The 15,642-nt window shown below is 32.9% G+C and overlaps 2 protein-coding genes across 6 annotated transcripts in view; both read right to left on the bottom strand.

Moving 5' to 3' along the window:
• Nucleotides 1–1,490: 1,490 nt before the first annotated feature.
• Nucleotides 1,491–10,859, bottom strand: LOC128178502 (atypical kinase COQ8B, mitochondrial-like). Its single transcript, XM_052845699.1, has 14 exons — nt 10,700–10,859; nt 9,324–9,525; nt 8,523–8,930; nt 8,203–8,269; nt 8,003–8,077; nt 7,474–7,602; nt 6,274–6,359; nt 5,908–6,048; nt 5,215–5,296; nt 5,031–5,124; nt 4,396–4,537; nt 3,962–4,069; nt 2,345–2,497; nt 1,491–1,923 (listed from the first exon to the last, which is right to left on the bottom strand). Exons 2-14 carry the CDS (start codon nt 9,513–9,515, stop codon nt 1,627–1,629), a joined length of 1,974 nt encoding a protein of 657 aa, XP_052701659.1. The 5' UTR covers nt 9,516–9,525; nt 10,700–10,859; the 3' UTR covers nt 1,491–1,626.
• A 2,483-nt stretch (nt 10,860–13,342) lies between these two features.
• The window catches only part of LOC128175254 (RNA-binding protein Pasilla-like), a 25,915-nt gene continuing 23,615 nt past the window's right edge, over nt 13,343–15,642 (bottom strand). For all 5 annotated transcript variants that reach the window (XM_052840749.1, XM_052840745.1, XM_052840747.1 and 2 more), the window contains one exon: nt 13,343–15,642. This exon is cut by the window's right edge and continues 4,289 nt beyond it. The gene's annotated coding sequence lies outside the window, so the exon portion shown is untranslated.

The raw sequence follows: 15,642 nt of genomic DNA, 5'->3' as shown, positions 1-15,642 counted from the left end.
GGCTTTGAACTTTCAACCTTAAAAGGCCAAATTTTTATAATGAATTCGGATGGGAGTTTACGCCCCCCCCCCTAAAAATAATTGTTTTTTAATTGCTGTGATACAAAATGCAAGTTTTAATGTATAGGGTGTTATCATTTCGAAGTTACATATTGTGTTTTAATTGAAAATTGGTTCGTTTTCCATTACACCTTTCATATAAGTCTTGGACAAAAATATAAAGCAGAGACCCACTCTATAAAGTAAAAGGCATTGAAGGTCTATACAATAACACTGTTTGACGAGTTTGGCAGGCCATCCTTATCTGCAAATTTTACCTGTCTTATTTGCCCATCTTCTTTAAATCATAAGAAAAGTTTTTAAATGACCCTTTACTTACATTTCTCTTACTTTATAATTCTGAAAGTTCTGTCCCAAAAATTGTTTCCCATTTTTCATAAAAACACACTGCAACTAGATACATTTTAGTCCTTTTAAAATTGGTTTCCAGTCCTTTAATGCATCACTTCCATGTAGTTTTAATGATCCGTAGAGATAACAACCTTATCACGAACAGCAACCAGAAGTAAGCAAACTTCAGAGGTGAATATTTCAATGACATACACAGTTAAAACAATTGAAAGAAAAAAAAAACCGCTTCGTACAAATTCATCAGATGAAAAAAACCATTAACAATTAACAAAGAAAGCCCTACTGCACTGATAAAACAACTTCTAATGAAACCAATATTAGAGAACTGTTAAACATTTTCACCTGATCTTTAACAATTTTTAGAGTAAACTGCATCATAATGAAATCAAAGGAAATCCAATCACCTGCAAAAGGTGTACAGAACATATGAAAGAAGCGAGCAAGCTCACATACCCCCCCCCCCCCCATTCCCCAATTACTTGACAATGCTGTGTGTAATTAATGAATTGCAGGGTACGCATTTTTATACAAAATATATATAAATAGGGGCATAACCCCCCACCCCCCCCTTCCAAAAAACACATCACATGAAAACTTCCAGCATAAATGCATTTCTATACTTTTTGTCCTTAACAACAACAGAAAAATAACAGAATCAGAATTTCCTGGTACCGGGGTAATATGAACATCTACATGTGTCCTAAATAACTACAAAGTTTCTTGAAATTCTGTGAAGTGGTTTAAGAGGTGTTGCGCTGACAAACAGTTCATCACTATATTTGATAAAAGGCCCAAATTCTAAGTTCAATAAGGCCAAACTTCCCAGAAAAATAAAGGAATATGAATTTCCTGGTAACATGCACATCTCGAATTGTGTCCTAAATACTAAATAAGGAAATTCTATGCAGCGGTTTCGGAGGAGTTGCACTTAGGACTGACAGACTGATTAACACTTCAAAAACATTATATCTGTCGCAACTTGAACTACATCAATGCAGTAAAATCCAAAACCACTTCCTAAGCAAGATTTTTTTCAAGCACAGATTATCTACACATATAATTGTTTGAAAATGCAAAGATGAAGGAAATTCTATTTTTTTCCTTTTAAATAAAACTTTATTATGCAAAACAATGGTCTACATTGACTAAACAGTACATTAAGGCAATAAACAAAATAATAATATTTACATGAAAAATACTACAAAAAGACTAGATTTAGTCCTGCCAAAATTCACATTCCTTTCCAAACTGATAACGAGCAAAAATATCATCAAATAGTTTTTTACAGTTGACTTTGCCATTGAGCTTGGTACAAATGAGGAAAGATCCGGACATTTTGCGATGGAGTGAATACGTTTCGTGGGGAGGGGGGGTAAGTCTGTGTTTAGCCATCACAGGAATGAGGTTAAAGATACGCATGGTTGCACTTTGTGCTCCAAAATCGAAATTGTCATCAAAGGCCATGGCCTCTCCAAGAATCATAACAGCATCCACGTGGGCATTCTCCATCGTCTACAAATGTAACATTATTCATGTATACATATACTTTTTTTGTATACAATTTGATTATATATAATGTTTTGATCTTTTATACAACCATGCTTATTTTTAACAGATTTATTTTATACAGTTTATACCATTCTTGATTTTTTTCTGGTTTAAATTCAGGAATTATACAATTAAACAGATGAACACTAGGGATGTACTGTGGAATGATCATTTATCGTGGGGGACCATTGTTCGTGACTTTCATGGGTAACCCTTGCACTTGAATTTACATTCCAACGAACCTATGTTCAAGCATTTGTTTAGTATTTACTTACAAAATAAAACTTGCTACCGACAAAATTAGGTCCCCAAAAAACCAGGAAAATTTTGGCTCTCCATGAATATTGACCCCCTTGAATAAAAATGATTCCACACTAATACATACCTTAGTTTCGTATCCAGTAAGGAAGCCGCTTTCAACGGACCAGTGTTTGATTCCCTCGCGGTCCCCTTCAGAAGCGGACTTGATGATACGAATATAGTCATCAACAAACTTGGCAGAAAAACTCCGACTGGCACCGAAATCCAACAGAATCAGCTGCAAGAGTCAGAAATCATGGATTTGTATACAATGTGTAGCAAGTGTCTTTGTAAACCAAAACCAGTTAGATTTACCACACTCACTCACTGTAAAGGCATAAAGAAAAGACCCATATGCTACATGGCTCACCTGAGTAACAATGTTTTAATCAATGTTTAATTATAACCAAAGCATTTATCAAACTAAATAGCATTATAACTAGAACAAACCAATCAATTCTTTCACGAGGAATTACCCCCCCCCCCCCCCCCTCCAGTAGCACCCTAAAACATCAAGAAAGTCTTATCTTTCATGTTCTGAAGATTTTTCTAATATTTACATTGCTTTTTACTGTATTTCAAATTTTCCTGGAAGCAATCTAAGAGTCAAGATTTGAAAAATTATTCAACTGGTAGAAGGAAAGAAGAAGAAAACTAAGCTGCCTCCAAAAACAATTGAGCTTGTCAAACAGTTGAGAGGGAAGGTGACAAATGTTTATAACAACAGTAAAGACACACAATAGACTATTATTAATGGAAAGAGTACCTTGGCTCATGTGAGCTACATGTAAAATTGGATTAATGAGCAACTTTGATCAGTCAAGGTGAAATGAAATTGAACATGACACACAATATCTATTTGATAGCACTGGAGACTACAAAAACAGAGAAATGCCCATTATCGTCTCCCCTGCCGTCGGAAGTTTTGTCAAGGTCATAGCAAATTGATCCAGGAAATATTCTTACAATCCTGGCCAGACATTAACAATAACGAGACTGAAATGTCCTCTGTTGTGTGTCTCTCATTGATTTATATGAAATGCAGTGAACAAATAGCCATAATTGTTCCTGCATGAAAACAAAACTCTGTTGGGATCAAGTTTTGGTGCTAAGTGTTTTCATGAAAATAATTACATAATTGTGAGATAACTGCCTTGAAAAGTGTTTCATGCATTGTGCATACATTTTTCTGAAAGTGGTTTTAAAATGTATTTTCTGTTTGCACAGTATATTAGACAGGATAGTAAAGTATATTGCATAACTTATATTAAATCAACAAGAACCTTTACATGATTTGTGAATAGGGTTTACGGTAAGTATAGTTTAGTCACAAAGGAGTAGTATCTATAATGATCTTTGCCATATATTAAATACAGTTGAACTTAGATATTTTTAACACTGATATCTCAAATACAATGGATATGTCAAAGTTTGATCAATATCTTATTTCTCAAAGTCTAACAAAAATTTAAACATCATGAATTAGATTAAATGTACATGCCTGAGGCCAAGTGACCCTAAGTGTGAATGTTCTGTTTTTTTTTTTTTTTTTAGATTACGGTAAGTCAAGAGTTGTCTCCAATGATTGCAATAAACAAAAAAAAAATCCCCAGAAAATCCCATAAAAATAATTAAGATATACACAATACATTTCTGAATCATATTTTATAATTTACAATATAAATTCAAAAGAGGGACTAACCTTTCCTGTGTCTGGATTGTAGAAAAAGTTGGCCCAGTTTGGATCAGTCTGCATGAACTTCCAGTCAAAGAGCTCTGTTAGACAGAGACTTAATATTTCCGTGCAGATCTGAGAGAAACACAAATTGGAAAATATTTTAAAGTTTTCTATTAATGGTCACCTTTGATCCCTGGGAAATTCTTCAAATTTTCTATTAAGTTAAAAATATTTTTATTTTAAAGGGGGGGGGGGGGGGTTTCAAAGATATATTCCACACAAATTTTCATCTTTATTACATAATACACTTTTTTAAAGTTCATACTAGATTACACAATTCTGAAGTTCAATAATTTTTTTCTAATCAGATAACACAAAATTCAACTGTAAAAAAGTCTTTTTCTCAAAAAAAACTTGACTTAATTATCAGATGGTGAAGCATTGTAACTGTAACACACCTGGTCCCTGGTTTCCTGATCTAGCTCTGTACACCTGTCCAGGGGAATCCCCTCTATGAACTCTGTGGTGAGGACCTGTCTAGAACTCAGCTCTGGTACGACAGCCGGCACCTCTAACATGGAGTGGTCCTGTAGTAGTTCTCTGTCAACAACAACGTTATATATAAGTCAAACTTAAAATGAAAGCATTAATTCCCCATCATTTACTTACTTTACCAATTTCTACCAACCTCCCCCTCCTAATTTGACATACTATTACCTTGCAAATTTTAGCTTTCGATACAATTCTCCCTCCTCATAGCTTTATCATCAAGTCTAAATTTCTACCTTTATTTTTTTTTAGTACTATTACTATTTTAATTCTGTATGTATACCAGAAAAATTTGTAAAATAAACAATATGTAGGTAATGGCAAAGTTAAGAAGCATAATAAGGTGAATGTTTTAAGTGTTAAAAATATATACCTATGCTGAAATAAACCCTATTCAAACACTTTAACCTACAATCATAAAATTTTACCCACCCTAACAGGATTGATCTTTCCCTAAATTTTCATACAATTTAAGATTCTCTCTCTATACTTTTTCATCACTGTGACACCACTTTTTCATCTATAAACATGTGTGAACACTTACTTGAATTTTGTACTGCATTTGGCTTCTCGTTCATAATCTACCTCCCAGCCCAGTTCTTTTTTGGTGACTCTCATCAAATCATCAATGTAAACACCTTGTAAAGAGTAAAATCGACATACAGTTATTAAAAAGATGATACAGCTGGCTACAGGAAATATCAATTTATGAAATATGTTCTGTTTACCTTTAGGAAACAAATCCCATATTTTCAAGACTGTCATTAAATTGTTGATGTCACTTTCAATGCTGGTAGCAACCCCTGGGTACTGAAATTTAAAAAATTCATATATATGAGAATTATTTGAATTCTATCCAAAACTGGAGATGTTCTGGAGAAGCAATAAGGTTGAGCCTGTTATTTTCTAAACTTCATGTATAAATAGATGAATGAATAAATTAAATTCATTTTAAAAATCAATGACACTAAAAAAGCTCATCACTAGACAGTTATGAAAATGAGTTAACCATCTTAACTAAATCAGAATTAAAATACATTAACTTTCTCTCTCTCTTGGATATTAGTATATTTCACATAAGTGTACGTTAAATTACTTCTAAATCTCTCTCTCTCTCTCTCTCTCTCTCTCTCTGAGGTGTTGATCACTCAACTCTCTCTCGTGTCATGACTCCTCAGGCCAAAATAAAATTATTATTTGTTTGGAATTGCCACTTGCCTAATTGAAATACATGTACCCCCTGCTATTAAAATTTTATTAGCAAAAAATAAAGAACACTTTTTTTTTAACTGGAAAAATTAAATTTTTTACCTATTTTAAATTCCAAGTTTGAAAAAAAAATCCCCTCCCATCCTACCGGGTCTAGAAACCTCCAAGTGGCAATTAACAAAAAAAAACCATTTTTAAAAAAATGGCCTCACCTGGATTTTCATGGCTACTTCTCTGCCGTCCTTCAGTTTGCCTTTATGTACCTGTCCAATGGAGGCAGCAGCAAAAGGTTTGTCATCAAACTGTTCAAACTTGTCCTGCCAGTCCTCTCCTAACTCACTCACAAGGACTTTCTGAAAAGCACCACATTGACAGCATTTACCTATTAACTTGTACTAAGTGTACATTCTCTATGAATAATGGTTTTCTCGGCTTCTTGTGTGCCATCCATGTAAATAATATTTCACATTGTGCATTACTTTGCCTTAAGGTGTGGTAGACTCTTGGAAATGTTCATCTGAACAATGGAGGAAATTTTTATCGGAATTTAAGAGGAGATTCCTGTTTGCATTACCCACCTTCATCTGCCAGGACGGCATGAAGTCTGCACTCTGTCTGACTCTATCAAAGATCTTCTGGATCTTAGGATCAATGAAGGAGTTGTCTGAAATCAAACAAAAAATATCCATTAATAATCATTTATACATACATAACCCTTAAAGAACAAAAAACAAAATGTAGAGGTTAGAACATGGTTATTTAAAGCAATGAATATTCTATGGTATATAATAGAATATTGAATATCAGGTTTTTTTCTGCTTGTATCCAATTTCCGCTTTGTCTGCAAAAATTTCAAAGTTGCGGAAAATTAATCAGCTTAAATTTGATTCATAGTTTGTTCTTGTAATACAGTTATCTTATCTTTGCTTATAAAGTAAACAGGTAATGTAAATGTGCAGTAAACCATGTTCAGTTAGATTTGTTGGAGGGTAGAAATAGCAGGATTAGCCGACAAGCACCAGATAGCAGGTATGTAAGCCTCGTTGTTTATTTAATAATCTACTCACAAGTCACAAGCTAATCAAATTGGTGATGTTCCTTGCATAAACTTATGTCTAATTACACTGAACTCCTAGTACATGTACCAGTACAGTACTTGATCTACTGATCTATGATTATTTGCATCTCTGAAAATAATTCTGATATCTATTTTACATTACAGAAATCATTAAAAATGTTTCACTGTCTGAATTTTTCATTAGAAATTAAGACTTACAATTTAGTTGGGTTGTTTCCCCTTCAATTACTTTACAACAGTTTTAATAAAACAATCGTGAATTATACTTTCACTATGACTTTGAATAAGGGAAAATTTGATTCGCGTAAATTTTATTTACTGTTCTAGGTTCTGATTTGCAGAAAAAAATATTCTCAGAGCTAGGACCTATTTAAGTGTACTAGGTGAATTAAGACAGGTTGCCTGATAGATCATCAATGGAATTACGGACTTTGGATTACAAATTGTGGTGAGAGTGGTCAGTGAAGCAGACAACTCAGGTTTCACTGCCCATCCAATAGGAAAGAGTAGCTTAATATGTTGATCAATCTATAAGCTGCATTTCCGCTGACTCTCTTAATTGATTGAAGACAATTGTGATATTTTCACAAATTGTAATGAGAAGCATGATACATTTCACTGCTCAAGCAAAAAGATCAATCTGTAATCTGCATTTCTGTTGATACCTTCAACTGAATAGAGAAAAAATGTTGATATTGACCTTGTATGCTGATCATCTGTCCCAGCTTTAAGGCGGCACCCCTAGCTCTACAAAGTCTGTCCACGATGCGCTCAGCGTTCTCTTCCGTGAGAAAGGGGTTCTCTCCGATTAAACTGGGGTTGTTGTCATCTGTGCAACAAAACAGACATATTAATATAATAAATGAAACAGTGAAATTAAAATCATTATTGTTTTGAAACTGAATATCATTTAACAAACCTTGAATTTCTACTTCACATGAATGTAATTTTAGTATAATTCACCTTAGTTCAAGAGCAACAAATGAAATATCAAATGAAAAAGAATTTTCAAACTGATAACCAAGTACAACAAAGTTCAACTAATGTCATACATACGTTATTAAATTTATACATGCATAACTGAATCTTATCTCTTGAAGAGCCATTATAATTATGCATGTACCATAATGGTAGCTGAAATTAATATCTGAAGTCAAACATACTGTAAACATGCTAAACTACTTACTTAATATGTCAATATTTCTGATCAGCTGATTTTTAATTTTTACCTGATTTTTTCTTGAGCCCCAGTCCTCGCTTTGTCACCTCAGAAAGTGCTCCTACTCCAAGTCCCACAAACAAACCTACAATGTCGAGTTAGGCTCAGCCTGGTAAAAAGCCATACTACACATAAATATTTGTAAACACTTTCCTAAAGATCTGTTTCAAAAACCCTACAAATCGATCTTGCAGATCAGATTCAACTAACCTCCAAAGTTGGCCACTCTGCTGAATCTTGAGGATGGCACCTTTCTTTCTTTAGCAGTGTCACTTAACTGGGAAAATGAATATTCTAGCATGAGTAGATGATTATAGTTCTACATGTTATAAAGAGCAATTAATCTTTTCAGTGGTTTAATATAAATAAAGTACTAGTCCACATGTTAATTCTTTCAAAAATTGTAGAGAACATAAATAATTTTTTATAAATTGGCCAAAAATTTGATCTTGGTTCTATTATTTTTATTTTTGTCTCTAATAGAAATTTTTTTCAGTTAATAAGATACATAAAACAGATATATTAGCTACCTTGGGCGCTGCTTTGAATGCTGACAATGGTGGTCTAATTGCTTTCTTGGCCGATTTCTTCACAGGTTCCTGGCTAACAATCTTCTCCACTGGTTCAGGTTTAACAACAGGGTCAGCCGATTTGTTTGTTTTAGTATTCTCTAAAATGTCTTTCAATATAGTGTCTGATGGTGGCTTTTTACCCTGTGGGACAGTTTTTGGTGGTACTGTCCCATTCTCCTCTTCAAACATTTCTTCAAACTGTTCCTCATTCACCCCCAAGGCTTTGCTGAAATCACTGGAGAGGTTCAAGTCAGCTGCATTGCTGTTTGTGAAGGGTGTGGACATTGAAGGGACAGAGGTTCTCAGAGTGCCGACCACAGTAGATGCTTGTTTAGCCATCATCACAGTTTTATCGACGACTGCTTTCTGAAATGTTGTTTAACTTTATTGTACAAGTTAGTGTTAACAATCAAAAAATCAACATGCTGTCATCACCAGTTTCAGACCTATTGATTAATATTTAATAAATATTGAGAATGTATTTTCCCAATGTAAGAAGTATATTTAAGAAAAAGAGTTTGAATAAAAGAAATTAAATTAGTGTAACTAAAGCCCAGAGTAATTGTCCCCCAAAGTCAAGGAATTCTGACCCATTCCATTTGCAGAGCAGATAAAAAACTTTAGACTTTGGGACACCTTATCCATCTCTAGTCAACAAAATATTTACAATTCATAAATCAGTTACATTAAAATGCAAATTTTATAACATTTAATTTATAGATCATCATTACGCATGTTTAATCCATCAATTCAACATACTGGTAAGTTGCTTTGGTTTGAGGCTACGTCCTGGACCACAGTCTGGGATTTCTCCAGGACTTTCCCTGCCGCTGTTTTTAAACTGCTGTTCCTCCATACTTGTTTGACCTCTGACCCCTGTGTCTCCACTAGAGCCTTAGTGATGTACTCTAACCCTCTCAAGAAACCTGCCAAGTCGGATCTGCGAGCCATGTCTGGAAGTCTGGATAGATAGAGCATTTATAGCAAATAACATCATGGGCTATTATAATAATTAACCCATTTGGACGATGGTCCCAAGTTCCAACCTTAATAGCTAAATTTTGTTTTAACGATGTGTTCACTTTTCCTTAATTTGGATTTAATTAGTATTACAGTCGTTTTACCAGTAACGAATCAGTAATTTCATTCAAAGCTTCATTATTATCTAATATGATGCATTATCTTATTAAATGGATTATAATTACTAATTATCCACAAAATAGGGGTCAATAACAAACTTATTTTCATAGTTAAGCTTAAATGTTTTCACACCTTCGTTTTTTTCTGCCTTGCACTTCCGGCAGCTCATATCTGGGTCACCTTTTTAATTTGTAAACAATTTGGTAAATAATTGTGCAAATGTCAAACAACTTCACACACTGATAGAATATTTATTTCTGTATTATAATTACCTAGCTAGGATTTTTTAAAAGCTTAACTTCGTCTTTTACCAAATGAATATTTTTTCTAAAAATTATTCGATACTGGCAAATACTCGTTACCGGTAAAACGACTGTATGATTGTGCATTCTGTCTTCATATAACATTGTAGTTGCCATAATGTCATAACTGCATCAAGATTTTCAAGTACAACTAGTGTTTGTGGGTATATTTATAATGCATGGAAAAACTTCCATCAACAAAAGCGTTTAAGCATTAATAACGAAATAAGTCCAACTACAGTTGTACTCAGTGTGCAAAATTCTCTAAATTGGTATTTCTCTCCTAGCCAAAATTTAGATATGGCCAGAAATTAGTCCTGACTTTTACCCCATTTCATTTGTAACCAGTAACAAGGCACTATTTTCTGGTGACAAAAGTAACATATATGACAAAACTGATTATTTAATCACCAATGTTACCAGTAACCACTGTAACCTGTCACAAGTACATCAAAGTTTGAAAATCATTCATAATCAAACATTGTTACCAATGTAACCAATGTTACTGGTTACAAATAGAAAGGGGTAAAAGTCAGGACTAATTTCTGGCCATATATGCCAAAATTCAGCAGCCGCAACAGCTGATGAATCGTCAAAGGCAAACAAGGGCATCGAATGATTAATCAGCTGTTTTTCAAAAGTCATTTAAGCTGTTTTTTCATTGTTGTTAAACAGAAAATATGAATATCTTACCTAATAATTATTCATTCATGGCGAGAGGCTGCAAAACAAAGAATGGCCGTTTGTTTTATAATTGTTATGCCTCACGTTTATCTGCTTCGTGTTTAGTCTTAGTTTCGATTTCGGGTTTCGTAAGCACATGCTTCCGGTTTTGAGAGGGCGTGTGTGTTGCGAGCCCGACTTCAAATGTTTTTTGTGTGTAACATAACCCTTGTACGAATGAATACCTTTACGAATAATAATCTAATTTTAATTGTCTGTAAATCACCGTTAACAATGTATTTTGCTAATGAATATAGATTTATGACTGTAAACTTTAGTTTACGTTCATTTACTATTGTTTTTGGAGTGTTTAAAAGAAGAAGACGTCTTTACATTCAGCGATGTCACGAACTGTAAAATTAATTTATCAGTTGATCAAATAATGTTAAATGTCCCGTGAAGCGACTGATTTATTAAGGAAAGAAAATAAAACATCACGAAAACCGGACTAATCACGTAAGCTTAAACAGTTAAAATAACAATAAGATCGTAACTATATTCAATCAAAATTTACCACGTATATAACCCCCCCCCCCCCCCCCCCCCCCGGCTATAATTCTTCTTTTAAACATTTATCTACACACATATAAAAGTTGTTTTAAACAATTGAATAAGAAATGAATAAGATAATTTATTTGAATTGTTTAAGGTATGTGCATTACCAAATAAATTAGAAAATTAAAGCATTAATTCTTACACGTATAACATACATGTATAATTTGTCGTACGTCCAATAGGTAGAATTAAAATTAAGAGGAATTATATGCCTTTTAAGTCTATTAATTCCCACTATAGTTAGTTGTGGTTTCATTGTTGTTCATTGTGGTTCTGTTAACTGCGGGTTTTTTTTTAAATTTTAAAATATTGCGATGACTTCATTTTTCACAAAAGTATTGTTAACTATAGTTTGACAAAAACGCGTAAGATATAGTTTATAGTCGGGAAATATTACTGAGTTTCACAGAAAAATGTGAATCGCCGATGCAAAAATCAGATACTATTTAGTAGTCTCTAAACTGTGTTTTTCAAGTATAATACATTGCTTGTCACATCTCGTCACAGTAGGCGCATTAAATAAACTCTAGATTTTAATTAGAATTCGTTAGTTGTAGTTCAAAGTTGTGAACCGTAGTTTAAAAAATACAATTGAGTTTACATTTTATTTAAAGCTAGGCACAAAGTTATAGCAAAGGAAGTTGTTCCAAACCACAACTCCCCGATTTTTCACATTGCATTTTACAAAAGAACTTACGACCAAATTAATGAATGCTAATTTATCACAAACTAATCAATGTTTCGTTTTCATGGCTGTAAAATATTATTATGGACACCAGAGTTGTTGTATAAATATGGTTCTGTCTAAGTTTTGTTCTTTAAATATCATTCTATAGCTATGACACTGGAAATATTTACGACTTTGTAGTAAGTTCTTTTGTAAAACGCACATTCAATACATTTTCCTCAGAATAATCGCATGAAAACAATGGTTTTAAAACAAGTGAAAAGCTGTCAATGTGATATCAAACCGGGTTTTCTTTTATGTAAAATGTATTCATAATCTATTTGTCAACCCTAAATTGATAAACACTACCTATCCAGAGTATATGCAATATTCTGCGAGAAAATGACGAAGTTCAACAGCTGGTATTTTAATTTTTTCATAAATTAGCAAAAATTAAAATCTAAGAAATATGCACATCCCTGATATATGTACTATTGATATGCAAAACAATAACTTCGATTCCTCTCTTGAAAACAGTAGGAGGAGTTACTGAGTATTCGTTCAATAGTGGCACCCTTTTGGCAGCCGCCCGGGAATTAATTTGTACAATTTTTACGGAGAAAAATAATATTGACAACTGATTAAACATCATTTTCATTGTATTTTATTTACGTTTGTAGTAGGACTTATTTGCTAACCGGTTGATCGCGATTCGTTCCAACCGTTAATCATATCAAATTTGTCATACATTTATTTTGCAAACTTGTACTTAAAGTAAACAAACTTTTTGTCTTAAAAGGACTATAAAAAGCACGTGAGCATTCTGTTTATAATAGATGATATTATCATTCGAGAAAAATATACAGGAAGTGGACATGACATAATCTATATTCCTGACAAGTCCAATTTCGAAGCAGTTTGCATTCAACTTATACAGAATATTTTCCAAAATAAACTGTATTCACCATAGGCCGAATAAAACTGGCCTTTGACAAGATCAAGCTCCCCATTTTGAACTTAAAAAATGAAAGATTTTGTTTCAATTAAATTCAAAATTTGTGTTTGTTTTCAATCATTGTTCTTAATAAGGCTTCTTGTATGAAATGCAATATTCATCATTGGATCGATAATGCATCGCCTTTGACGAGAATAATGCATCGTATACAGCTATCAACTTGGTCCAAGTAGCTTCTTCATGTATGTTCCAATAATCCATAAATGCCACGAATATGCTGGATAGGACCTAAAGCATTTATTAAAAATTTTTAGGAGGCGAATTCTAACGTGAGCATTTAAATTACGAATCGATCGAAGGTGCGGTGAAAATATTTTTTATCATTCTGGCATCCACCTTTTGAAGTTAATAAAGAATGAATGAAAAAGTCTGCATATATTTTCAGCCCATACTTTATTCTGCAATAAGTTGTTTTTGTTTACTCTGTTTAAGATGATTATAATGCATTTGCTATAATACCTCGATCCACTGAACTTCACAAATCACACCATTCCATTAGCTATACTAAATTAAAAAAAATCTCTCCTATGTTTTTGGCCAACTCATTCTATTGAAACATTTCACAATATCTATATATTCATTTTCACATGTTCAGATTTCTAGAACATAGCAAGAAATTTTTGAAATCTTAATTAGCACAAGACTCAGAAATAAAATCCTACAACAATAGACTTCCCCTTTCAAACAAATAAATTGCACCTCAAGTTATCACAGCATGTCTGTACATTTCATAAATGGAAGATTTCAGAGTAGGCATCCCTTGCTTTCATTATATATAGACAACAAACAGTTTCTTTCACACAGGCTTTCAATTCAAATTAGAGCATTTTCTCCAATTCTCTGGGCCACGTATCTTTCCCCCTTCCTTATCCAAAACTGATTAGAAGCCCTGGTATGTTTCAGCCAAATCAGTGTAGTTAAAACCAAACTTCATATTTGTTCACTTTCAGCCAGAATTTCCTCTGATTAGTAAATTCATATTTTCTCAGGAAATAATTATTTTTCCAAAATTTTCTACAGGGTAAAGACAGCACATAAACCAACTTGAAGATAATTAAAAAATTATAAATCAAATTCTGATTCTGTAAATAATTAAGAAACACTTCATTTATATGAAAAAAACCAAAACCCGGGATATGATATTGAGGGTAAATGCACATCAGTAACTCATCTTTGATTTAAGCAACAAGTAAAAAAAAATTCAGAAGTTTGGTTTTAGATTTTTTTTATTTGGCACATGCATATTGATGCCACTAAATAATTTAGACAATTGGTTGTTCTTAAAAACGACTTCTAATCAGTAATCAGTGCATATCTCAGGGAGAAAAAGAGAAAAAAAACTACAATAAATTATATATCTTTAACTGAAAGCCATTAACAAACCATACATACTAAAGTGACAACAATTTGCTTTACAGTAGAAATAAAATATTTAACAAAACATAACACGCTTTTTCCTGGAGTTTTGCTCTATTTTCCACCTTATAATGGTAATATTCTCTCTCATCTTGAAGTAGTTTTTCCTTACATGAGGTATATTAAACCAAACAAACAATATCTATACACAACAATCAGGATTGTAGGCCAACAAACAAAAATAGTCAAAATAAAAACTCTGTCCCTTCATTCACCAGCAACAAAAATAATCATTCAGTTAGTTGAAGTCATTAAATTAAAAAAAAAAAAGTTTTAAAATTCATACAGAGTTAATTCAGTGCACCATACAGGATATATTTGACAATTGATATTCCTGTTCTTATCCAAGTGTGTTGTTTCTTTAGCTTTGAGGTCAATTTTGTTGTAAGACTAAGCGATTTAATTCCCTTTTGTTGTTGTTGTTTTTTTAATCCCGTTAGGACTGATAGCTAATCAACTGTTTTCTGCTTGTTTTGAATATATATATTTATATATTTATATATTAAAACAAAATGTTACACACCTCACCAAAAAAAAACCATTACAGCAATACCATCTGACTTAATTCATTAACATATACATGATATAATAATAATTCTATATGTCAATTTACAATGTATATCTATGTACAAACAGGAATTTCCGTAGTGGTAGCAATACAAGCACTATACAATGTACATATTCTTACACATGTTCTTCCCCAATCACACAAGGTGTAAATATTTTACCTGTGACCAGAATTCACCTTTCCAAGAGTTCTCTGCAGAACTGAAGTCATTCACGCAAGAACATTTGCGATTCTGGGTTACGGTTCTGCAGGAGAAGGTTGGTATTTCCTGCATCGAGGTAAAATAAATCACCCTACCCCTCATTCAAATATACTTCAATTCCCTGCACAGCATTGAAAAAAAAAATAATGACATTGCAAAATAAACCTAACTAATATTTTCTACATACTATATACAATTATATGTGGTTTAATGATCTTATTGGAATATCACAGCTTAAAAAGGTTTAAATAATGAATTGCTCACTACAGTGTGACAATGTGGTGTGAAAAATAAATAAATGTAACAATATGACATTCTGTTCTGGGAAAATGAAATCAGGGGAAGTAACTGGTATTCAGTGTGTTACCTCCCTTCCTCATTTGGTGTCTATGGAAATTCTCAATCTCATCTTTTAAGTCAGCATGGTATTGCTATAATCCATTTTTAAAAAACTTAGGAATAAGATGTTTGGATCCAGTTCACAAGGTAC

This window comes from Crassostrea angulata, chromosome 3, assembly GCF_025612915.1.
Source record: "Crassostrea angulata isolate pt1a10 chromosome 3, ASM2561291v2, whole genome shotgun sequence".
Lineage (NCBI taxonomy): Eukaryota > Metazoa > Mollusca > Bivalvia > Ostreida > Ostreidae > Magallana > Magallana angulata.
Note: the sequence above shows the minus strand (reverse complement) of the source record. Positions and strands in the feature narration are given on the sequence as shown.